The sequence below is a fragment of the Ischnura elegans genome, chromosome 3, assembly GCF_921293095.1.
Source record: "Ischnura elegans chromosome 3, ioIscEleg1.1, whole genome shotgun sequence".
Lineage (NCBI taxonomy): Eukaryota > Metazoa > Arthropoda > Insecta > Odonata > Coenagrionidae > Ischnura > Ischnura elegans.
This window is the reverse complement of record NC_060248.1, coordinates 5,623,289-5,649,078: the sequence shown is the minus strand read 5'-3', so window position 1 is coordinate 5,649,078 and position 25,790 is coordinate 5,623,289. Positions and strand designations below refer to the sequence as shown.

General features: G+C 39.3%; 1 protein-coding gene across 1 annotated transcript in view; it reads left to right on the top strand.

The window, feature by feature from the left end:
* LOC124155369 overlaps nucleotides 1-25,790 on the top strand; it is a 138,769-nt gene that overhangs the window by 64,401 nt on the left and 48,578 nt on the right. Inside the window, exons 10-13 of the mRNA XM_046529126.1 lie at nucleotides 1,178-1,472; nucleotides 2,133-2,281; nucleotides 3,842-4,048; nucleotides 13,184-13,334. Coding sequence (XP_046385082.1) covers nucleotides 1,178-1,472; nucleotides 2,133-2,281; nucleotides 3,842-4,048; nucleotides 13,184-13,334 — 802 coding nt within the window. The remainder of the gene's footprint in view (nucleotides 1-1,177; nucleotides 1,473-2,132; nucleotides 2,282-3,841; nucleotides 4,049-13,183; nucleotides 13,335-25,790) is intronic.

The window sequence follows — 25,790 nt, the reverse complement described above, 5'->3', positions numbered from 1 at the left end:
TTTTGGGGGGTGTATGTGGGTTTACCGCGGGTTTATAGGTTTGTACTGCCAGGGGTCATCAATCGACCACATCAATTCTGTAGCGATGAGTGGTAAAGCTTGGGAAAGCGGCGAAATTGTGACGAAAAATACCCGAAAAGGCTACTTATATGCAAATTTTTAGGGGGTTTCGGGAGGTTTCAAAATGACGAGATTATATGGTCATATTCATTTACTGTCATATCTAACAGAAGTGTGCCCTATGACATCCATATTTCGAAAGTAGTACAATAAAAAGCAAACCAATACCCGAAAAAAGTTGGTAGTGCCAGCCATTTTTATTTTTTCGCGGTTAAATACATGAAATCATTTATTACATGTTTATGTTTTCTAAAAGATAATGTATAGCTGTGTATAACTACAAAGTTTGAAAGAAATCGGTCAGGTTAAAATTGACAAAATCCTGTGTTAATCTTTTGGAAATCGTCATTTTCGGTGATTTTCGGAATATTTTAATTTTTTTCTGAGTAACCAAGCAGGATGAAAGAAAAATGTTACCTATATTTCGTAGACGATGTTATGAGCATATATAATAATCTTTTCGTTATCTAACACCTTAAATTAAGTCGAGGGGAGGGGAAGTTATGAAATTGTTTTCGAAAAATAAATTTTTGGACGCCATTTTGGCTGCAATTTTCTCAAATGGAAACTAGTAAATTTACTTAATTACGTGCACACGTTTATCAGCTTTCAAAAAAAGCATTAACGATCCGTGTGGCACGCACAGTTCGTGCGCAGTAAAATTAAAACTGAAAGAGGATCCCCGGAAAAAGTGCGATTTCGGCCATTTTGTCGTCCTAGCGACGACACATGGCGGAAACTTCTGGTTTTCGGATTTTTCCTCCGGATCATTTCGGGTTCCCCGCACGCGTGCCAAATCTCAGCTCTCCAGCACTTATGGAAGTGGTCGGGAATTTGTATCCATGAGTGAGTCAGTTACCCCAAGCACTGTATATAATAGAGATGCTTAAGAAGTTATCCCTTGTTGTATAATTTGTGTGTTGGAAAAATATTAAATCTGTTGTGTTTGATCCATGTAAAGAGATGATTGATGTTTATAATTACGATGGGCCTAATATTTTGTAGGAGATAAGAATTTTTTTTACTAATTTGTTTCTTCCTCTTTTCCTTCATTAAGGGCCGCCTGCTAGCAAAGCATCTGACGTTTCATTTTGGTGATGACCAAGACCAACCTCTGAATCAGAGCGTTAATGGCTCCTTTCTCTTGGGAGCTGATGATTTCCTGGCCTATGGAGCGGGCCTCGTTCGTGGGCTCCTTCCAACTTCGTCCATTGTTTCCTTGAATGTCAGCCAGGTGCCCCAGAAAGTAATCCAACACCTGTTGGATGTTGATCGACCATCGGCTCGTGGCGAATTGAAACTCCTGTCTTTGAGATCTCTGGCCATTGTGCACAAGTTGGAAAATGAACTGAGTGAGTGAGTCTCATTGCACGTGGAATTTGGTATTTTTTTTTAAGATACGTCTGTTTGTTTTTGATAATCAATTTAGGCTTTACTCTTTGAAACCTTACCATTGTGGAAATTATGAGAGGAAAATAAGTTAAGCTCATCATTTATGATTACTAGGAATGACCCACATTATTGATTGGAGGGGAAACCACCACATTATTATTCCAAAATAAATTTTTTAATATAGATAGTCATTATTTTTATGAATTAAGTCATTTAAAAACAACTGTTAATTTTTCCTTGAGTTAGCTGTATTTTTTATGCTGATGTTACATAATATTCCTCCTCTTGTTGGTCCTGGTTCTGGTTCTGTTCCAGTCTTTGTTTCTCCAAATTTATCTCTTTGTTCATCATTCTTGGCGTTTCCTTTCATAAAATTCATGGAACAGGTATACAATGGAGTATTTTTGCATTTGGTAAGGCATTTTGTGGAGAGTTAGCTGAGTTGAGACAATTTCTCCTGCTATCGATATAATAACTTTAATGTATCTAATATGTATTCATGGCTGGCGGCATATCTATGATCATGTCGTAATTTTTGCTGCAGTTTGTTTGGCCTTCTTTTCCAGATTGTGCCACGTTCAGATATTCTCTTGATGCACTATTGTGTTCTCTGTGCGCAGGCCAGCCATGGGTGCTGAAGCACATTCTTGGCCGAGAGCCTCCTGTGCACATCTTCCGCCACCTCTCCCCCCACCAGCTCACGGAACTCTCCAAAGACATAGTGGCCAACTCGAACCTCATCACCCTCTCTGGCTTGCACCACTCGACCGTGAGTTATGTCTTTTGAATAGCTCGATGGTTTTTGACTGTGTTTTGTGGAAAGCCTTTCTTGGGAATTCAAAAGATTGGGCACTCTTTTCCTCTGATTTTTATTCCATGTCAACCTGTTTTATGACAAGGAAACGTGATCAGAAGACAAGACCAATCTAAGTAGTATAAAAATCTGTAGAAAAATCACCAAATCTTTAAACAGTAAAACCTCTGCACTCCAAGTATGATGGGACAGTAAAAATCATGACTTCACTATAGTGTTTTTCGTTGTATTGAGGTGATATGTGGGTTGCGCATTTGATCCAAGTGTTCTGTGTGTTTTTCAATGGGAGTTAAGGAAAGTTATCAATGTTGGTACTATGGGGGAAAAAATATCTCAACAGAGTCAGTGTCGCCACCATCGCTTTGCTGGAGAATGAATTCCCTTTCTAACGGTATATAATCCTTGGAACGAGACAAGAGAAATTCAAAAACAGTCTTTTTTTCAGCCACCAAGGTTGTAACGGTAAACTTGCCTGTCTTGCACCGAGGCTGGAATGTATTTCATACTGCTCACCAGAATGTTGGCACATTGAATATCGTAGCTGTTGTGCCTTCCTTCTTCTGTTATCTCCCACTGACCTCCCTTTCCTTTCCTCCTTCGCACCACCTACTCTGGCACTTATTCTAAAATTCACTGAAAGTCCATCTCCACTTCCTCATTTTCTTGTATCTGAAAAATTTATGGCATAAATACAGTAAATTTGATACCATGGATACATTTTTACGTAGAGTTTTGCTGTTTTTAGGCACTAAGCTGAGAAAACCGTACCAATTACTTTAAGTTCAGGGGATACAGCTCTCAGAATTACTGAGAGCCGGGTTATTAGGTCATCTGGAATTCCTAGAAAATGATTTTTAACTCTATTAGGATTGTCGATTAATAATTATTTACCAACTCAAAGATATTTTAACACTGAGTCAGGAAGCTTCATGGCTTGGCCATAAAGCCATGTTATTGGCTGCTTTAACCAAATTTTATTTAACTTAATAAATATTCACTGAAGAGCACTCATCCCAATTTCGAAAATATTGATGAAAAAACACTTTTCGAATGAAGGCCACGAACAAATATCTTTTATTTCTCACCTCCTTCCAGTGAACGTTTTTGTGTAAAAACTCTAATACGAATGATTTAATCTGCTTCTTGGACCCCCCCCCCTCTATTTGCCAAGACCATAATATGTAAATCTTGGCGAGCCACTTTCATTGTATTCACAACTTGGCAAATGCACTGTGAATGGAAGGGTGGTTGTATGATATTTCTCTCAAGGTTTTGTCTCATCCAGTTTGTTATTTTCCACCAAATATGCTTGTGCAAAAGTAATCTTAACTTATATCATCTAATCTTAATTACCTTAAATCATTCAATAAACATTAAGATCATTTCCTCATAGTAAATGATTAAAAAAAGTCAATATTTTTGCTGGAAAAGAAGAATTTCTGTATCTGGAGAAGAGAATGAAATTGGTGATGCATTCTATGGATTTAATTGTGCTGAGTTTGTGTACTTTTGCAGCTGACTACTCTTCTGGATGTGGTGATGCCCGAGCTGTTGATGCGTGGGCCTGGTGGTGGGAGATGGTCCCTGGAAGCGCTCACTCCGAGGGCCATGCCTCTGCTCAGGGGTCTGGCCTGCAGGCACCTTGCCCTCCTCGACCCTCTTGACGTTGTGGTGGTGCTCGCAGAATACAACAAGCAGAGACAGGAGAAGGGCAGAGTAGAGGTAGGAAGTAGTAGAAGTGTACTCAGTGAGCCCAAGGACAAATGAACTCTGAAATCGTGATGAGAGATTTCTTCTACAAGAGTCATGTTTAGGTCAGCAATGGCTCTTGGCTCAGTGGTTGACAATCTGAAAAGCTAGGTGTCCATAATTTTTATTTTGAGAGAGACTTTTCATGAAAACTGAAATTTTTATTTGTCTTGGAGCTACAAGTAATTTGTCATGTGACAATGCATTTCATGTTGAGGCTCAAGCATTCTGAATTTATTTATAAGCCCTTTGAGTGCTAACAAACTGCCTAATACCCTTGCATTAGGAGAACTATGCATCTCTGACTCCTTGATGCACGATGACATGATTAGATGATAATTGCCTTTACAGAAGATGTGTGCTACAGGTTTTCAAGCTTCACTGATGGTAATAATGATGTGCAAAATATCTAAAAAGTACATTATACATTACATTAAGATAGTAAAAACTCATTAGCAGAGTGAAAGGCATTAGGCATTCATATTTTTTTTTAAATACAGTAGTACCTCGGTTATACGACTCTCAGTTATACGATGACCTCACTTATACGCCGATTTTTTTTTTTTTTTTTTTTTTTTTTGTCCGGTGAATAACCCCATATGAACCCATGTATTTCCAACCTCAGTTTTGAAACTCTTCGCTTATACGACGACCTCGGTTTCGAAACGCATTTTTCCAGTCCAATGAGATAAAATACCTCACTTATATGACTTGTCAGAGGAGCTGCTTTACGAGAAGATTGCGGTATGCACAGATTTTAGTCACAGGAGCGGGGGTAGTATGTCCTCATTACATAGATATGTCAATGAAGAATAATAAGTTTTAATAATGAGCGATGCTGTTTATTAGATATTAATTTTAACTGCAATAGATAATCGTTAATCCGGAATATCTATCCCTAACGGAAGATTGTCTAGAATTTTCCAAGGTTATGTTTTCCGTCGCCCCAACAAAATAACTCCTGAATGAGCCGTTAAAAATCCTCGCGGACCAAAATTTTGGCTTCCAAGGTCATCCAAAAAAGATTATCGTATTTGCAGTATGGACGTAAGTCGATGGTGATTCAACAGGATAGTAAAAACAGCATGCGTGGTCTCATTCCGCGGGCTAATCCCTCATCCGCGGGTCGAATTGAGCTGGGGGAAAGTTGCTTACGCGGCGCGTAGATCAAAACTGACCCAACTTGTATCTCAGTGGGTTTAAATGAAACATAGTTGGACCTTGAGTAGCTATTAGCTTGAGTCTGCCTGGTGGCAAGCGTTTTTTTTTTTTTTAACTGAACCAGAGTTAGTACGAATGCCCTCGGAGAATAACTCGCATCGTCAGTAGTAATGTAATCATTAAAGTCAAATTCAAAACGCGAAAGATAAGGCAGAACCTTTCGACTCAAGAATGACTTATAACTAGGGGTCCGTGAAAGTGGTTTTATTTTTGCTAAAATTCGTTTTAAAACCATGTGATTTCGGTGTTATATAAAGTCTTGGCGGTGTTATTATAATGCTACAATTTTCCCACGTTTACAGACGTTATATTATTTTATGGTACACGTTTCATGAATACTTATACTTTAATAAGCATTTTACATAGCGTTTAACACAATTTCGATTGTACAAAATTTCTGATAAAAACAAATGAAAGAAATGGTTCAACTTATTGGTTCAAGGTATATGAATGGTTCAAGTATGTAGTCCTGGTGAATACGATCGGCAGAAAGCAAATTCCCACTACCTCATACGTGCATTTTGAGAGCCATTCCAGAATTTTTGGATTGTCAAGTTTCTCTACTCTAAAGAAAGCCTTTAAAAATGCTTCTGTAGTAGCAACAACAAGCTCCTCCTTCGCTTTCTTTGACTGAGTGGTTGTGAGTTCAAATGATAGCTGTCGCTTTGCAGGTCCCTTTTCTTTCGCACGTTTATGTGTATCGCTACTGATGAGCTTTAACAAAGTGTCACATCTTTCAAATTAAAATCTTTTATTGAAAAAATTGCACAGTATTACTCTGTCTTTCACATAAAATCCTTCTCAGCTGAATTCACTTGCCCTGGTATGAACAATGTCACTAGCTTTTGGCATTTTAAAATTCCTATCCTTCGTTTGATAATTAAAGCTGGAACTACGATTAAAAAAAAACAGTCCAACCGCAAAACACAACCTGCCACAATGGTGTTTTCAAACTCAGTGCTGGTTAGCTACATTATAACCATAGTACTGTATAACTTACAAATTGGCCGAAATATTTCATGTCATGGGTTCCCTTTCGATACCCCTAACCCAGTTAAGGTAGGGCAGCAGCTAGATACAACAAAATCGCTTAGTTTTGATTACAGCTGTTGCCAATTGGTCAGGAAAGGCAGTGAAAGAAGCACACTTAACAAAACATAATCAGATTCAAAGAAACTTGAAAAATTATTTCCCATTTATCGATCCTGAAACATCTAGAATGAGACGCTTTCTCACCTGAAGAATTAGATATTAGATTTGGCCAGTGTTGAAATGATTTTTTTGCATTGTAGCTTAGTGGATAGCCGAATACCCGACGATCCGTCCGCTAATGAGGGGAACCCCCTCTCCTCCTATCCTTTCTGTTCCTTCCTTCCCTTCCCCCAACTGATAGCGCTTCGTTCTTTCAAATAACCATACGTGTCTATGGATGTCTTTAAGCGAATCAAATCGCGCATTTGACGACACGGCGTCGTTGACGGCCGCCGTGATCACCACAGCGCCCATTTCAATTCGGTCTGGCGGTGCGCCATCTATGGCGTGAAATACAGGCAGTGCTACATTGCTTGCTGACGAAACGACTTTTCGCCGGCAATCGTTCACGTCACGATGCCGCGAAATTCAGGCCGCTTTCAGACGAGACGACTCTCTGTCACGCTGTGGGCCGTGCCGTGAACGGCGGCCCGGTCCCAGCCAGCGGCCGTGTTTAAGTCAACGAAATTGTTGCATTAGACCCACACTCAGGGTTTTCCAGCAAAAAGTTAGCCAATAACGCTGTCTTATGCGTCGCGGTGAGTCACCGGAATTACTGCTCGGCATTGACGCGTAACGGACGCGTGAGCTTTTATTTCCGCTCTTCCGCGGCCGCGTTAAGTCTCTCTCCGCACATTTTTAATTCATAATATCTAATTCTTCAGGTGATGAAGGGCCTCATTCTAAATATTTCAGGATTGATACATGGGAATCGAAGAGAAAGGCTGTGATAAATTTAACGGCAAATTCTGGGGGAGAAATCACTTCAGTGCGCTATATTACGCAGATGCGTTATGCGCGAGACTAAACGAGCCAATTGACCTTGGAATCGTAATGAGATAGAGCAAATGAACGTCGGCAGCGTTAAACAACGAAGGCTTAGGCTTTAATAGATTATGACTCATTAGATGCGATTATTTCGCAAATACACCTAAAATCGCAAAAATACGCAAAATTTCGTTTTTATCTACCGATTTAGCGTTATTTCGCGATATCGCGTCTCGCGAAATTCACGGACCTCTACTTATAACGAAGTACAAAAAGTGTCCGGTGTTGTTATCAGATATGGGGAAGCAAAATATTTCGTGAAGATGAGTCACACGGCTTGCGAGTCGAAGTTCCCGGCGCTGAATTCGAGGAAGAATGCCGACGGAGAAACTATACCCGGTAGATTCAATTTACTAATGCTGAAGTTTGATGGGAAAATTCTTTTTTAGTGCGTAAACATTTTTGAGAGAAGAGATTTTTCCGGGCTCTTTATCTATTTTTGTTCGTGTTTATCACTGACGGCAGTTACGCGGTTATTTCAAATGCTCACCGTGATCTAAGCGCCGGAAAAATCTTTGTCACGGAATATCCCGGGAAGCAGTGGCGTAACTAGGAATCATAAGTTTTTTGGTTTTATATAAACAGAAACGTTGGCTATAACTTGTTTGCATAACATACGTTGACTTAAACTCCATGAAATATTTTAACATGTATTAAACGAGGTATTAAGATAAGAAGAAAAAAAATAAGCGACTAGGAATATGCTTTGGGGGATGGTTGTACCTGGGGGGCGACTATCCCCCCTTTGACACACACCCCCCCTGAGGCAATGGGAATTTCCGGAAAGTTAAAAAAAAGGCATGCCTGTAAATATGTTCAAGTAGTAAGGACATGAACTCGGGTCCACAGGGTGTGAAGCTTTCGTTATGCATTAGTGAAATTTTGCTCCCTAATTACGGGGTTAATTTGGATGATTTTCCTCAGGTATATAAATTCTTCAATCTCCATCTATTGGGTTTGCCTATAGGCGGTGAAATGAATTTTCTGAAAACTGCTTTTAATGAGTCAACCTTTTTCAAAAATTTGCTTCTCTGTGAAAATTTAGTGTCATCATTCCGAAATCTCTCCAGTATGATAGCCTTGCAGCATAGTACCAGGAATGCTAAACGTTCAACCATGGGTAATGTTGTTCAGGAATGTAAAATTATGTTTCTCTTTAAGTAACACATCATCTGTGGTGTTGCTTGTGAGTAAATAAGATTATTAGGCTTCAATTTCTTGCCTCGAAGTGAGTAATTGCATCCTGGAAACAAACCAGCCCCTATAGGAAAGGATTTCATGCTAAATACCGAAAAACCTCACTTATGAAACTTCCTCACTTTTGAAACTTTTTTTGGTTTTCCGCTGAAAGTTTCATAAGTGAGGTTCTACTGTATTGCCTTGAACCCAATATCAGCAGGTAAATGGTAATAAAACTTGAATCCGTGAAACGTACGATGGTCCTTTGCTATACGATGCTATCCATCATATCTACTCCCGCTTTGTTTTTATTATGAAATAGGATGGTCTCTGGTATTCTTTTATTCGTTTCGGAAATAGTGTCGTCTGAGATCATGCTGCTGAGTGAAAGTACATTATTGTTCTAGTTTCCCTGATTTTACGTAAGAGTATGGCCTAAGGTACTTTTGAACACTCGCGTTGAACGGATTACATGGCTATTTTAGGGGTCATGGATATTTGTGCGTCACGCCTGTTTTTTTCAGATCGTCCATGCAAGAGAGGTTTTCCATTTTTTTCTAATTTACTGCTATCTTGATGGATGGAAAATAATTGTTACAAGTCACATTTATTCCTGAATTCTTGTATGTTACGGTCACTTTAGTAACTATTTATTTCCCCAACGCTTTATTTGATGGCCAATCATCATCTTAACCACAATATGGAAATTCATTTAGGCTGTATTTTCATTTCACATCTGCATTCACGTTACAGAAAGCCCAGTACTTGATTCCAAATTTGTCTGGTTTATTTGGAATTTACCTCATAAAAGAACAGCTGCATTTTGTTGGATAGAGCTGTGCATTTGCTATCACGCCAAAGTCGCCATCGGATTCACTATCTTGGACTTCGTCGCTTCCATCACACGCAGATGTTGATGGATTGTTCAGAATGTCCTTGAACTGATGTTTTTACGATTCACTTCCAGACTGATCTTCAATATTCCCTACAGCTATTTGATTCGCGACAATTCTCTTCTCTTGATATATTTCTCGACTTCTTACTTTCTTCCTCAACTCGCTACTGATATGCATACAAAAAAATCTACAAACCAAAGCGCATTATGGTAGAATCTTCTCTAGTTGCATTGGAGGTATAGAGAGCTGGAGAGCATTAGAAATTCATACAAAAGGACAAAATTTTTAGAAGTAATGCTAATTACCGTTCGAAAGGCAGGGACTCAACCGCCAACCATATCCTGATTCGTATCTTTCAGGAACTTGCAGTAATGCTTCTTCTTCGACCTACGTGCGGATTCCAAGGGTAGGATTTACAGTAGAATTTTACAGTCCACCCAATTCCTCCGCTCTCTCAAAAAGAGACAGGATTTTTCCCCAGGACGCAGCGTGCAGTCAACCTGCCCCAAACCCCGACGGGGTCAGGCGACACTAGTGCTGGACACACGGCAAAGGGGCTAGGTCAAGTGACAGTGCCGTGAGGCCAGAAAAATGAAAGTTATTCGTAAACCTGATGAGTCGATATTGAAAATAATGTCTCTAAGAGACGGAATCAATCTTGGACGACGGAAAACAATTCTTGGGATACGTGACGATTTTCCGGTGTGGGTAATACAATAATCATTGAACAATAAATAAAACAAAATTAAAATATCATAAATACATGAATTTACGCAAATCAAGGATTGAAAAGGTTTTATTTCCCTTTGCTGCCCATAAAATATCGAAAGATTGTGCACAACAAGTCTCTATGCCTAGGTTTTCGAATACAGATAGGAGCCCTTGGGACGAAACTGGCATTGAACCGGGTACTTCCAGATTCAAAATGAAGCAAATCATCTACCACACTAGCCTCTTGCTGATTATATGATATACATGGCACTAAAGTGCCCACGGGCAAGAAAATTGCACGAAAACCAGTTGTGGGTCAAATGACCCCTAGCCGTCCTTCTAGGTATAACACGTCATAAAAATTTAAAACAAAACACTATTGTTTAATTTTCACTAATTTATCAAAATATAGACCAAAATGAACAAAGTCAAAAAGTTTCAAAATTTAAAAAAATATTTTAATAAGAGAAAAATAAATTTGAATTCTGAAAATGGGTCAAATGACCCCTGCCGTCCTTCTAGTGTTAAGCAAATTTTTCAGAAAAATTTTGTAAAACTTAAAATAAAAATATCAATAAAGTGAAATAACTTATGTAAGATTTTACACTTTCCCGGTGAACAACGTGTATAAACTCTTCTCGAGATACCGTGCGGGTAAGATTATGTAAGAGCACCGATGTTTCGGGTACCAACTCGTTTCGGGTAAGTTGATCTTGAGACTGTAGAGATTATTGCGTGTCAGGTAATAACACATTCAAGCATAATTGCTGAATACTTTAACATCAACTGATAATTTCTTGAATATTAGTATTAATCAATCAACTCATTAGGTGCTTATTTCTAATACGTTCAGATGTTCATTTTCTGTCAGTAACCGTGAGAATGGGTAGCAAGTCGGTACCCCTTCAGTTCAGCCTGAGCCACCACAGACAAATCGGAGGAGACCAGGTGGTTTGGTGTACATAAAATAAAGTCCTCCGTTACAGTATCTTTAGAGAGATTTTACATCATGGACATCATCATCATCATCATCATCACCTCTGGTCAACAATCGTAGGATTGGTTTTACTCGGCTCTCCACTCAATTCTCCCTTCAGTTAATCTTTTCACTCCTACGTATTTCTTCTTTGCCCGTCCCATATATTTGATGCGATCCCTTCCTTTTCCGTTCTTGTCGTCTATTTGTCCCTCGACGATTGTCTTCGTCAGGCCATCGTGTCTCAGGATGTTGCCTATTAGGTTGTTCCTCCTCCTAGTTAAAGTTTTCATGAGGCTTCTCCTACTCTTCTTAGGACTTCTTCGTTACTAACACGGTTCATCCATTTGATTTTCATCATTCTTCTGTAGCACCACATTTCGAAGGCCTCTATCCTTGATTTTTCTATGGCTATCATTTTTCATGCCTCTCTCCCACAGAGAAGCATACTCCAAGTATAAGTTCTGATAAATTGTTTCTTTACTTCTACGTTTAAATTTACCGCTGTAGTTATTTCATTTGGTAGAATCCCCTATATACTTGGGCTACTCTGCTGATGATTTCTTTCTCATCTGATCACAGACAAGAGGATATCTTCTCAGGATAATATTTTAATCCCTACTAGCCATTCAAATTCATCTCCTTATTTGGTATTGCACTAGTTAAAAATCCGTGGGTTAGTTGTCTTTGCGATAGGACTAAAAAATTTGTAGTGGAGTCTTATATTAGTGCTTCACTGTCAAGAGTTGGTTCAGCGTACATGATGGCATCAGTTCCGAAATGAACCTCATATGTGGTTCTGTACTTACCATTGCAGGTTGACTTCAAACCAGTGAGAGTTTTCAGTGTGGCTTAGTGAAGTCTGGCTTCATTTTTATTAGTTTTATTTTTATTTAATTTGTCTCCAGACCGTAGCCCTTCTGAAAAAGCAAGTGAGAACTTTGAAAGACTTTGACTGAAAATTATTGAAGAAGTAGTTAGGAATTCGGGATAGAAGCGTGTGGATATTACAGAACACCTTGCATGCCGTGGAATACAGCCCAAGAGAACCGGAGATATTGTCGTGGAAGTGGTGGAAGAGAAGGGAATAGTGATTGCACGAGTCACTTGAAATCAGCATTTTCCTTGGAGAAGACTGCATGCCGCATTGGGACATGTGGAGGGACATATATAGACAGACAGCAAGCAGTATTGCGCCCTTTCAAACCCATTTCTTGGATTTATGATCATTATTTCGTGACTGTCATATTGCTCACTGATTTGTGGTTTTCAAAATCCAGAACTTAATGTCTCCAGATTTCACTCTTAAAGGTTTCAAAAGTCATTTGAGATTTGAGTGTTCGTGATATTTGATGAATGTCAATTGGGTAGTTTCCTTCATCAAAGAAAATGAAAGGTATTGATTGTGATTCATTACCCACCATTAGTGTATTCATAATATACAAATTATTTGGTTTTAGAAATACCGGTTTAGACGAATGGCAATGGTCCATTTTTATCCTCATTTGAAAAGGGCCAGATTGGCGCCCATGCGATGCCACTCCACGTGACGTCACAGGGATCTAGTTTCTGTACGAGAAGATAAAAGTTTTACATCGTCTTAGATGCATTGCATGTTTACCAATGCATGCATGAGGCACAGAGCTCAGGGAAACATTTCTTTATAATCACCTATTAAAACTGCTGATGGTCGGAAAGTTTCCTTTGATTGATAAGGTATTAATAATTCTTATTTAAGCCAAGCGCTACCTGCTGACAAGGTACTCCGCTACCAGCTAACAGCCTGCATTGCAGTGGCACACATATCCTCGCCCCAAGGTCACACGGTGGCAGCGGAAAGCAGAATGACATCACACTGAGTTTTCCCAGCATTCATACTTAGCCGTCGTGTTTTCGCATGCTTGAAAATTTCCACTTTTCATTTAATCGCAAAAAATAGATAACGTCATTTAAAAATTTGAAAGGGTGAAATACGTACTCCATGAGTAATAATCTTTCGATTTAGGCAATAAAAAAATAATAGGAAACCACCCTATTTATTTCCAGTACCTACCATTTCCCAAGAACCTTCAGAGGTGTGCAGTTAGAGCTTTAGCATCTCACTTGGAGTTGAAGGCTGGCCTGTGGAGAGGGGAGAACATGACGTCGTTGAATGTCATCCAAGCCCTGGAGGCCTCTGACCTGGAATCTGTCGGAGGTGAGTATGAGTGTCTCTTCCCCTTCTCCATTTGTTGGCTTTGACCAACACTTGTGAGAGTTTAGTTTCATTCAGTCTTGCAAATACCTGTGATAAAATCTTTAAGAAGCCCGTGCAAGAAGGTATGTATGCAGAGTGAGTCCTCGTTTAACGTCACTTACCGTTCCTGAAAAATGTGACGATAAACGAAATGACGTTAATCGAAACATAATATCCCATAAGAAACTATGTAAAAATTGAATATCGGCTCCTAGAACTCACAATTCCTACGCGAAAAAATTTTAGCGTATCGTATCTGGGGCATTTTTTACGATGGGAATGCAAACTATGGCATAAATACAAGTTCCTGTCTTCATCGACGACAATAGCAGCAGCGACGTAAATCCTTCTCCATTTCTGTATCTTCCCGTATTTACTTTTCGGCCTCGCTATGGTGGTCGCCCGGGCGAGCGTCGCCTGGGCATCATCATCACTGAAACATCGTCGCAGTTACAGGAACCAAAATTATTGTGAACACGGCGAAAAAAGTGATGACAAAAACTCCAAGTTCTACATGGAAAAATTCCTTGAAATCACTTTTTACGGTCCTGAAAACTATTGTCAAGTAAAACCTTGCGCACCTACCTAAGAATTAATTTAGCTGAAAATTTGCTTAAACAGTAATTGCAATTAACAATAAACACATCGTTTAGACGGACTGTACTACCACCCACAAAACGAACAACCTGCAACGCCCGTCGCTTCGCGTTTTTTCTTGCGCGAAATTTAAAAGGCTTGACGTTATCGCGAAGCGAAGGTGCAATAAACGAACGACGATCTCAAAATTTTCGTGACGTTATCGCGAAATGACGTTAAACGGGATGACGTTGAACGAGGACTCACTGTATAGAAAAACCTTTGTAGGACAAATTTGTTGGGACCATAAAATGCATGACTTTGCCATAGTATGGGGTTTCGTTGGTTGGATGTGTGCGGGTTGCATCTTCACAGGGACACCAAAGTGTTCTGTGTGCTTTGAGTTACAAGTTGAGTAAATTTTTCAATCTTTCTTTATTCACCTTTAAAACCTATAGCGGAAATAGACAATTTTTATTATTTGCCATCAAAAACTGGGTGTGTATGTGGAAGACGCGTGATTTTGTTCAATCTGTGTATTTATTGTTGAAATGATTGTTTTTCTCATCCATTCTGCTTAACGCCTCATCGCTTACTTTAGTTGCAGCCTGAAATTAAAGGAAAGCCAAAATTGATGCATGAGTATTACGTATTTTTAAAGTACTCCCATGCCTCGCTTATCGTATAGGATTCCTCTCCTTTGGGATCTTTAGGGCTAATCGAATTTGTGTTATTAGAGACCATTTTAACATGGGGAAGATAGGGATACGTAGCCTGGTAGCGTAAGTGTAGGATATTGAGTTTCCTATAAACCATATATATTTATTCCTTCTAATAGCATTAGAAAATCTTATTTATATAAGCATTTATAGTGTAAAATATCTCTTAAGATAGTAGGTATGCATTAAAAGATTTTTTTTTTCACTAAGAAAATATTCATACAAGCTTTTGAAATTCCCTCCTTATGTGTGGGTGGGCTAACATCTAGGAAAAAACATGCTAGCTCAGGGGTTTACAATGCATTGTTGGCAGGTGACGTATTTTCAAACCAGTCTTAAATATTCTTATGTTATCCAGGCCCTTTTGTCTTGAAGCTTCCACTTGATGTCTCGGAGCAATCACCAGCCTCATCTTCTATTATAGATTCAAATAAAGCCACAGATTTCGCGCAAATAACTGCTTGTGATAGAGGAACATTATTTGACTGTTCATGATAAATTCAGGTAATGAGAAGTCTTTGGTTTTTTATCCAGCAAAGAACTTGACGTATGTGTCGACTGCGTGGCTGCAGTAGGTGTGGCTGATGTCACTACGTTTATACTTTGTCTCGATTCAGAAAAATAGTGCGGACTGTCAACATCATGAGCACGTACACGCAATATTGCTTTGACGCTCTCAGTTTTCAAAGCAATAGATCACCTTCAATTTCTCTTAGAGGTTTATGCTTTATTTTTCTATCTGCATTTCTATTTTTTGCCATTGTTCACTTGGTTTTTACTCCGTATGGCTCTATCAAAATCACTGCTGAAAAACTGCCGCACCATGTTTCTGAGATGTAGAGGGCTTACGACTGCTGGAAGGGATAGAAGCCAAATTGTTTGAGAATCTCTCTCGGACCCTTTTACCTGTTGATGATATTCATACGCAACTTGGCCACCTCTCTATTTCTCCCCTATGAATACCTATAACCATGAAGGCTTTAAGGTGGATCCTTAAGGTTCCCGGATACTTCGACCAAAAACTACACTGCAGACGTCTGGGCAGATTCGTCTGACGCCTCTGTTATTCTATGCACATAAAATTTGAATGCATATTTACGAAGAAGAAAGATCGATATTTAAAAAGATCATCGTAATTTTTCATTTCTCGTTTTTCACGCTGCAATATTGACCACGGAAAAACGCGAAATTCGGTCAAATTGGCTGCCGGCTACGGCGTGTATAATGACGGAACCCAAAATTTTTTACAGTCTTTTTAAACGATAATCCTTTATCTTCATATTAAGCCATACCATTTTAATGTAGTCCTCATAGTAGCGGCACTAAGTCAATCTATGCGAACCTTTGCACGCTACTTTTGCGCTCTCCACCTCGGCGACATTCTCCCGTTCACATCGCCTTCAGCCTCTGAGCGAGTCTCAGCGCGCTGGAGGATGGGCAGAGGAATGACAGAGCGCTAGCATAGGGTCTGTCGCCATCAGTACGCCGGCAGCGGCCGTGTAGTCTTCATCTTGTGGAGGATGTTCACTTTGTGAGGGGCGTTTCGTGTGTGATGTGTACTCCATTCTTCTGAGCCGAATTTTATTCTGGGTCAATAACACGCTGAGAAATAGGAACTGATTCACGTTAGACGAGCAGAACGTGGCGCACTTTTTAACATTACATGACTTCATGGCTAGATTACTTCCTCAATATGATGATCTTTTTCTATGAGTATTTCGTTCCCGTGTTATAAAAAAGTGATATTTTTCAATGCAAGCAAGACGCATTTGCGCACGCACAGTATATTCGTGGTAATGAATTTTGTACATATAGTATCGGAAACGCCGCTAACGGGGAAAAAATCCTACGTATTATACCGTTTGGTTTATATAAACTTCAGTATAAAATTGTATCGCGTTATTACTGCCAATGTGGTAAGATAATATTTTCCTTATATCGGTGTATTCTCTCTTCCTAAAAAGTTATCAGTGATATACAGTTCAATATCAAACTCCGACCATGTTTTATGGAGAAGGTTAGCTCGGGAAATTACCGTGCCTAAAGTTCTGCGAAAATCATAGTAATTCTTGAAAGTTCATTGCACGTCATCGATTACGCTTCACGGACCAGCGTGCGGATTTACATCTTTGTTATAGAACCGTATATAGTTTCTCTAAGTGATTTAAATTTTGTGGTGAGGTATATCAAGAACCCATGGACAATGTGTACTACGCATGATGTTTTGCAATATGTTTGTTAAAAATTTAATGCGAATTAGAATAAACTTGCATGTTTCAATTCTAAGCAAAATATCTAGGAATCCGGCTTTTTTAAAAACTCACTTCCACACTTCGAGCCCGACAATAGCATTTTCATGAACCTTACGTCCTTTTTTGTCTATGCAAAATATTGACGACGAAAACAATAACAAAGTTATAGTTCAAAAGATATGACAGCATTATTCGTAACTCCTGCATATATTGGAATGAAGCATACGGAAAACCATAAATCCGAACACTGATGTGCATCGTTCCACGGACTTTTTTTCCTTTTCCCTTTGTAAATACAAGACGAAATTCGCTGTTACATAATTTAGAGGGAAGTGTCTTTGCACCAAATTTACTCAAATTCATGGTGATGCGGATGCCTTATTTTAAATGGAACCAGTGTTGTTTCTTAGGAGACTTCAAAATTACTGAACGATTTCAGGACTCAGCTTGTATCTCTAATTATTTTTTTAATTATAACATCACATCATTAACACATACATTTGTCAAGGATTCACGGCTGCATACTTTTGATAAAGCCAACAGGATGCTCGCGTTCACGCAATATCCGCAACATCTCATACTTAAATATTTCGCTCCATACAAATGTGATAGTTTCATGCCGCTAAGTGCATCAACGTCATTTTAATTTCGACTAAAAAAAGGCTACCCTGACCGGAGTATATAATGCCTCATATTGCTGATCAAATATTAATGGTAATTAATCGACATGATTTGGATACTTTCTACATTACTTTTAACGCAGTATTATTGTAATACATGGTAATGAACAAATTGATAATATTTATGGTGACTCCGGAGATGCTACAAATACAGATCTAGAAGATACTCCGCAGACCAACAAAACAAAATCTGACGCAGAAACAGCACATATAATGCTGGTAGAATTTATTCCACCTCTCCCATCTCACATGTATATGGTGGCTATATGTTATGGTAGAGAGGAAAGTTAACTTCAAAAGTAGCTTCAGTATTAATTGGGAAGCTGAGTAAGACAACGGTACAGTAAACTCTTGGTTTTACGAAGTCAGTGGGACCGGAAAATTGGCACTTCGTAAAATCGAGTTTCGTAAATTCAAACCTTTTTCATAAGTCACGAAAAAAATGTTCGCTTTTGTTTATTCCGCCGTTTTTTGTCTTTAGTGGTCTTATTTAGATGTTTTCGGTGGTTATTCTCGGTATAATTCATAGAAAAGGCTTTTTGCTATCGATTTATGATGTGAAAAATCGTTAAATAATTATACCACCATAAAATTCCCATTTCTTGTTCATACTTCAACATCAACGATCGCTAAAGAAATTCCCGACCAGTTTAGAAAACGTAATCAAATAATGAATTGCAATGTTTATTATAAGAATTAACAGTAATAAATTTGTGGTTATGAGCCAATAGCTACTATTAAGTATGCAAAAGATAGATATTTGTTTCTGACACCCACGGAATTTCAGCAGCAGCCGGCCTAACCGCCATTTACGTCACCCTCTATCGCTCAGTGACGAGAAAAAAAAGAAAAACAAGGGTCTTAGCCCGTTTCCAAAATAACCTTCGTAAGTTAATATTTCGAGTTACTTCGTATTTTCAGCAGAATGTGCTCTATTTTCACTGAGATTCAATTACGATCATAAATAACGTAGGATGTGATTATCTTCTGGCGAGTATTTGAAGTAAATTCTGTTTGAGTTCTCCGTCCGACTACTGTGTTCCATCATCTTCGCAGACGTTGCCATAAAAGACTCAATTCTTCATCAGGACTGTATTCTTCATACCGGGTGTGAGGTGACCTGTTCATATAGTATGTTTCTCTCCTTTTATGCCGATAGGAGCAAGGTTCCAACCGGAAAACGACAGGAGAAACATCTTACAGTATCGGGAGAAATATAGATAGAAACGTTATTATCCACATTGATTGTTTTCCTACAAGAGACGTTTTATCATTTCTCATCGTGGTTAAGTATTGGTTCGCTAGCTTGAATTCCCAAAAAATGACACGCAAAAACCAGTACCGTCACCTCATTTAGTTTTCGTGTTCCTTTCTCCGCCGTATTGAAAGTTAGGCAAAGGATCATTGACATAGAGAAAAGATTTTCTTAGTTTTAGCACTAAAAAATAGTCGCGCCATAATCGTAAATAAATATAGTGTGGAAAGAGAAAAGAAATTAATTTCAATTGAAAAGTCAGCTGAGAAGAAGAGAGACAATTATAAGCGCGGCACCATTTTCCCGATAGTGGAAGATACTTCTTCCGCCTCTCTCCGGTTAATAACTTCCCCCCGTTGCAGGTAAAGATGAACCATGCCCTTCTCCACAATCGGGGAACGTTCCCAGTGGGTGGGGTGAATAAGATTGGGATGGGGATTGCCTGAGGGAAGAAGTATGGTCAGCACAAGGACTGGTGAAGGGGGCAGGACAAAGAAGGGTGGGGAAATGGCCTTCAGCTCTGCCTCAGTCTACTTTTGGGGGCCGTATTTTTTTGCGACGCACACAAGCTCAGTCTCCTTAGGGAGGGAGTGAATGGGAAATGCTGGGGAAGGAGGGGTTTGGGATGCGTAAGGTAGGTGTCAGCAAGATCAGCCAAAGGCGGCAGGAGGGAAGGGACGGCTTTGGAAAGACAGAACCCCAGCATGGGAGAACGGGGAAGCGCGTGAGAAGAAAGTTCATGGTTAGACTTGGAAGTGCGTCTTCATTACGAGAAGCCTGAAATATAAATTGGCGGTAAATAGAGCCCAGTACTTAAGATATTTAAGTTGTTCATTCACAAAGGCCAAAATATACACGAAAAGATATTATGGCGCGGATTGCATGTATCAACGTCCATTTCGGGATGTTATTAATTTCTGTTCCCATTTATAAAAGTAGCAAATAGATTTGAAAGAATGATAAGCATGAATAAAAATATCTAAATCGATATCCAAACGCACATGAGCAAAATAGATGAATGTATACATACCGATCCATCGCAAGTAATACCGCTCAAGCTTCTTCCGGTATAGGACTTTAAAATTCTGGATAATGCCTTGGTCCAAGGGCTGGGACTTTCTAGTCGAGTTCGGGGGTAAAAAGAGGACTCGAACATTAGCCAGTTTGAGATCTTCCACGTATTTATGGACGGTGGCATTATCCATTATTAAAACAATTTTGCTGTTCTCTCCAGCAATTTTTCTCCGTAGACGTATAACCGTTTGCTGGAAAATTTCTCGGGTCATCCAGCTGTTTTTATTTGCATGGTAAAAAACGGGGAGGGCTTCCAATTTTACATGTTTTAAGCACCGTGGCCTTTCAAATTTCCCAATGACAACGGGCTTATTTGGTCCAAGCCCGTTTGGTTGACGCACAGCCCCACAGTAACACGCACTTTACTCTTTTTCCCCCCATGGCACCTTTGCCCTTTGAAACCCAGGGTTGCGTCAGGTAATGCATTAAAAAATAGCCCAGTTTCAGGGGCCAGCGAGGGTGAGCTCGTCGAGGAAAGGGTCCCGGATTAGGGACCCTTCGAAGTGCTTCGGCGAAAAGTAGTCAAGTAGTCTTCGAAGTACGTTCACAGCAGTGCAAAGGGTTAATTAGGGGTGTACGAAATACTCCGCGCGACCTTCCTGACATTTTAAACCACGAATTATTGTCGATGCTATGTTTACGAATAGGCACGTAAATAGGGGCATCATGCCAGCCGCGATATTTTAACTTAACTCTTACTCCCCCTAAATTCCCACAGTGAGGTTTTTGGCGACCCATTTCTCTCCAAAGTTGCATTATCATTTACGATTTCGCACTTTTGATGGACCACAGTTGGAAGCGCTGATTTTTTTAGCTACTTACGCCGGCGTAACTAGTTTTGTTGACAAATTTTTCGCTGTAGTTCGTATAAACGAATGCCATTTGCTCCTAGGGACCGAGCCGAGGTTCGTAAATTCAAAAAATTTCGTATAATCGAATAGCGCCATGTATTTAGCATAGGCTTTTCACCGGGACCGCAATATCACTTCGTATAATCGAAAACTTCGTAAAATCCTGCTTCGTAAAATCAAGAGTTTACTGTATTAATAAATCCGGTAAGCGATGTGGATTCTGGTTATAGAGCGTGCGGCACGACCTACCAACCTAGTAGCAGCTGAAGTCTACAAGTCCGCTAACATTCATATGGAGAAAAAAGTAGACGAGGTAATAGTAATAATAAGTGAAATCCCTGGTTTAAAAAAAATCAAGTAATTATGGGGAACTATAACGCCTCAGTTGGGGAGGGAGGAAGGGCTACGAAATAGGAGATTTTGGATTAGGGAACTCGAAACGATCGGGGAGAGAAATCAATAAAATATTGCAGGAGAAACAAGTTATTCATCACAAAGGCCTGGTCCAATTATCCTAAAGTGCGAAAGTCCACCAGGAAGAGTTCAAGGGATACGGAGATACACCAGAAAGACCACATAATAGTAAAACAGAAGTTTAGGAATGGCGACAAATCTAGCGCATTCTCCCTAAGGTGAACGAAACGAAACGTAATATTCAAAAGACTTGTGAAAAAATAGAGGTGAGGAAATAGAACGTTGAAACTTTAATGGGAATATCAGGAGAGATTACTAGAAACTTCTGGAGATTCGTATAGCAAAGAAAACTTGGATAACGAAGGAAACTAAAACGAAATTGCGGTGATAAGGGAGTGGAAGAATGTAGACACAGTGCAGGGAAAATTCTAAGTAAAATTAATCATGTATTACGGTGAGAAACCAAGAAGAGAGAAAGAATTGGTGGAAAACAAGGAGATACACTGCGAGGAAATGGAAAAGATTCAGAAGTAACGAGAGGTAGACGAGTTGTACGTCAAGGTGAAGTTGCTATCTGGCGGCAAAAGAGGACAAGCCATGTCAAAAATTAATGATAAAAAATGGAAGGATGCTAGCTGAGCAAATCGAGGTTCAGAGTAAATGGATGGGGAAAGAGGAGGATCTGCATGACAGCGTAAACAGGCAGGAAATATTTAACATGTAGAAGGGGCAGTGGTGTAGCATAATCTTGAGCCAAGGAAGAGGCCGCTCCTAAGACATGGAAATGGAGGGAGCTCTCCCTGATATGAAACCTAGGAAAGGTGTGGGTGGATAATATCCCATGTAAGCTGCAGAATAATCTAGGTTAGAATGGTAAGAGAAGGTTATTCGAACTAGTACGCAAGATATATGAGGAAAGGTCTTGGCGGGAGGATTTCGCGACAGTGGACAATAAGGATAAAGTGGTAATGAGGATATTTGAGAGAAGAATAGAGAAAGGGACTATCAATTACTTGGGTGAAGATCAGTTTTGATCCAGAAAAGGTAGTGAATATGCTATTGCGGTAATGAGGTCGCTGTTGAAGAGGAACCTAGACTATAATCAGGTTGTGTCTGTCTTCTTCGTGGATTTTGAAAAAGTATTTCATAGAGTGGACTGGACAAAATTATGGATATTCTCAAGAAAATAGGCATCAATTGGAGGGATAGGCGACTCATTTGTAATCTTCATATGGCCCAGACTGCGCAAGTGAAGGTGGCGGACGGAGAAACTGGAAGGGCAAGCTTTGGCCGAGTAGTAAGGCAAGACTGTTCACTATCTCCATTTCTTTCTAGAGTATATGCTGAGGTGATGGCAAGAGAAGCGTGGGATGAGTTGGGAACTGGAGTAAAAGTGGGAGGAATGATGTAAAATCAGTAAGGTTCACGGACGATCAGGCGTTGATAAGTCAGTCAGCGAGAGGGCTGAAGGCTATAGTGGATGCATTAGACAAGAGATGCGATGAATATGGCATGAGGATTACTCACAAGAAGACTAAAGTCATAATTAAGTTAACAAAATTTATAGGAAATTTAAATGTATCCACGCGACGTTTTACTCCCTTCGCAATAAATGTTACCCACAATTTATTAAAACTATTAATAATGTGTTAGTGCAATCATAATTAAACTACTTGATAACCTGCTGGTGAGGGGTATTAAAATTCGAGCAGTTGGATGCTGATTCTCCAAAAAGCAATAGATTGATTGCTACAAAATAAAATTTGAACCGTTCTTCCCTTTAAATTTGTAGATTTGCAGTTCTCCCTTTACGTCACCATTAACTTTTCAAAGTATCAAAAATTTCCTACCCCATAAGTGGATATAAACCTTAAGAAGAAGCTGAAACCAATGTATTAAACTTAAGACCAACAAAAATTTATATTTTGCCGACGCCAAATTTTACCGTTCAAACGCTCATTTGTCTATGTAAGACAAAATTATTTCTTGATGGTCAGAAAGTATATGAAAATCAAATAGTTTAACATCTTTTTTTAAGATTAAATAAATGGTAACTTAATGAAGAAAATCCAAATAAAATCATTTGTTAATAGTGCGTTTAATGCTCAATGTATTTTTTTGCACGACAGGTTGAAACTTAATAAAAAATTGCTATTTTTTCAAGCATTTATTGTTTCGTATCTGGTCTCTTACTAATTTTTTCAATTCGTATAGTCATTTGTGTTGAGATATCCTACAGGCAAGGCCTAAATGGGATTCCTACTTTATCCTAATTTATTTGAAATGTAAAATGTGCTTTTAATGATGATTCCACGGATAAATAAAAATAAATTGGTTAATTATTTATGCGGTTCGTAAAGATTCACGAGCTACGATTGAGACACAAGATAAAAGTAGGTGGACAAGAACGGAGAAAGTGAAGCGGACTGAGACGAGGAGGAACGACGAAGTGTAGGACATAGTACGAGAGGAGAGAAATTTGTGTTTCAGGAGGGAATTTTTGGTAAACGAGAGATAGGAAGGAAATAAGAGATTTGATGGAAAGGAATTTCATAGTGAATTGAAGAGGAAATCCATGAAAGGAGGAAGTCCAGCCAGAATGTTTCATAAATACTCATTACAAACCTACCTTAATCGGTAGGTTACTTTAGTGATAATATATAAATTTTGACACGTATTTTTGTACGAATTATTTTTATAAAAATTGTAAAAGTGTCTAAAATACCATAACACGCGTCTTCCTCATCCCTATCGTCCAGTTGCAGCCTCCACGTAGAAGAAGTTTCCTCCCGAGATTCTCCTCTTGATGATTACTGTGAAATCCGGGAAGGAAATATTTATCTGAAGCGAAGATCACAAGTTTTTTTTAAGAAATCCAGGGGAAACAGAATATTTCACGAAAGGGGCATCGTATATTTTTCTTTTGTTCTCCACGTGGATTTATTTAAGAAAAAAATTAGAGGGACAAGGCTTTATGGGAAAACCTCATGGCGGATAGGTTAAAAACATTTTACCTTCTTCCAGAAATATTTAAATTGGAAAAAGTGGGAAATTCATTGAAAATGAAATCTCTAAGATATTTTGGTGGGTTGAAACACCATGAAGAACAAACGATATTCTCAAAAATGTCAAGGAATAATGAAATTGTACCTTTCAATTCTTACTTGCTGGATTATATCGCTACTACAGGAGATTGCTTTAGTTAGTAACCAAATCAATTTTTTTTTTAATATTTGAATACTTCCGGGTTTTTGGAGGCGAAATCTCACTAATCTCTGTGCTCTACACTTCCGTAAATAATATCCATTTCCCAATCTTGAAGACCGCCGTGTTGCCTTGAGATACGTCTACTTCCATGCGGCGGAGAATCTAAGCGCGGTGACACTAGGCTACCTACATGTTCAACAGTCACAAACCCAAGTCCCAGGTTGGCGAGAGGGTTCCCAAAATTTCAGTCATCTAAACCCCATCCCCTCCACATCGCCTCCCCTCCCTTCCCTAAACACTGCCCCCTATGTACCCTCCCTCGAGTCCAAGGCCACTCGCTAGTTGGCTAGGCTCGCTAGCCACTAGGCCGAGTTTTTGAGGGGTGGGGGGAAGGATCCAAATCTCGAAAGTGCCCGATGTACCCGGCAGCCTTAATTTAGAAGTCAATCTGTCCGATAACCTATGGCGGCAAAAAATACATCTCAAACTGTATTTTTTAAGAATAAACTCATTTCCACTAGCTCCAAACTTAATTAACAATCTAAATTAACTAATATCATTTAGTAAAGGAGATGAGATAAATTACTTCTTTAGGTTGGCTACTTGGACTGAATGAGGAGTAATGTTTTTGGCCATTGCACGGAAATGGTTTTCGACGAATATATAAACAAAGAATAAGATTTGAGGCAAGAAATACTATGACAGTAAAACCTCTATGTAGTGAACCTCTTTACATCATAAACCTCCATACTTCATACCACCCCTACGGTCCGGTCAGATTTACATGTAAATTTATTGGCAAACCTCTTTATGAACCTCTGTAGTGAACCTCTTTATCTCGTTAAACCTGTACTTATCATACCAAGGAGACACATCCAAGATGGCCTAACTACCTCCGTAGATCATACTGAGACAACTGGAGACCATTAATGCAGCCGTGATTACGTACATGGAATGACCTTGTCAGCAATAAATGTTTCACCCTTATTTTTTTTCATTTACACCTTTAATATGTTGTAATTTTCACGTTAACCATTTCTCGAACATGAACAGAGTGATGGCGCTGCTATGAGATCTCCACTGTCTCCTGTGATCGCCAATCTAGGTATGGAGGAATTTGAGAATTCGGTGATGACTTCTTACAGAAAGAAACCTACCCTCTGGATCCGATACGTGGACGATACATTTTTCATCTGGCCACATGGAGAGCAAGAACTGGAGAATTTTCTACGACACTTCAACAACCAACATGATTCAATCAAGTTCAACAAGGAAGTCGAAAAGGACGCCTGCCTACCCTTTCTAGACGTACTAGTGATGAAGAAACCTAATGGAAAACTCGGCCACGGAGTCTTACCGAAAGGCGACACATACGGACCGATACTTGCA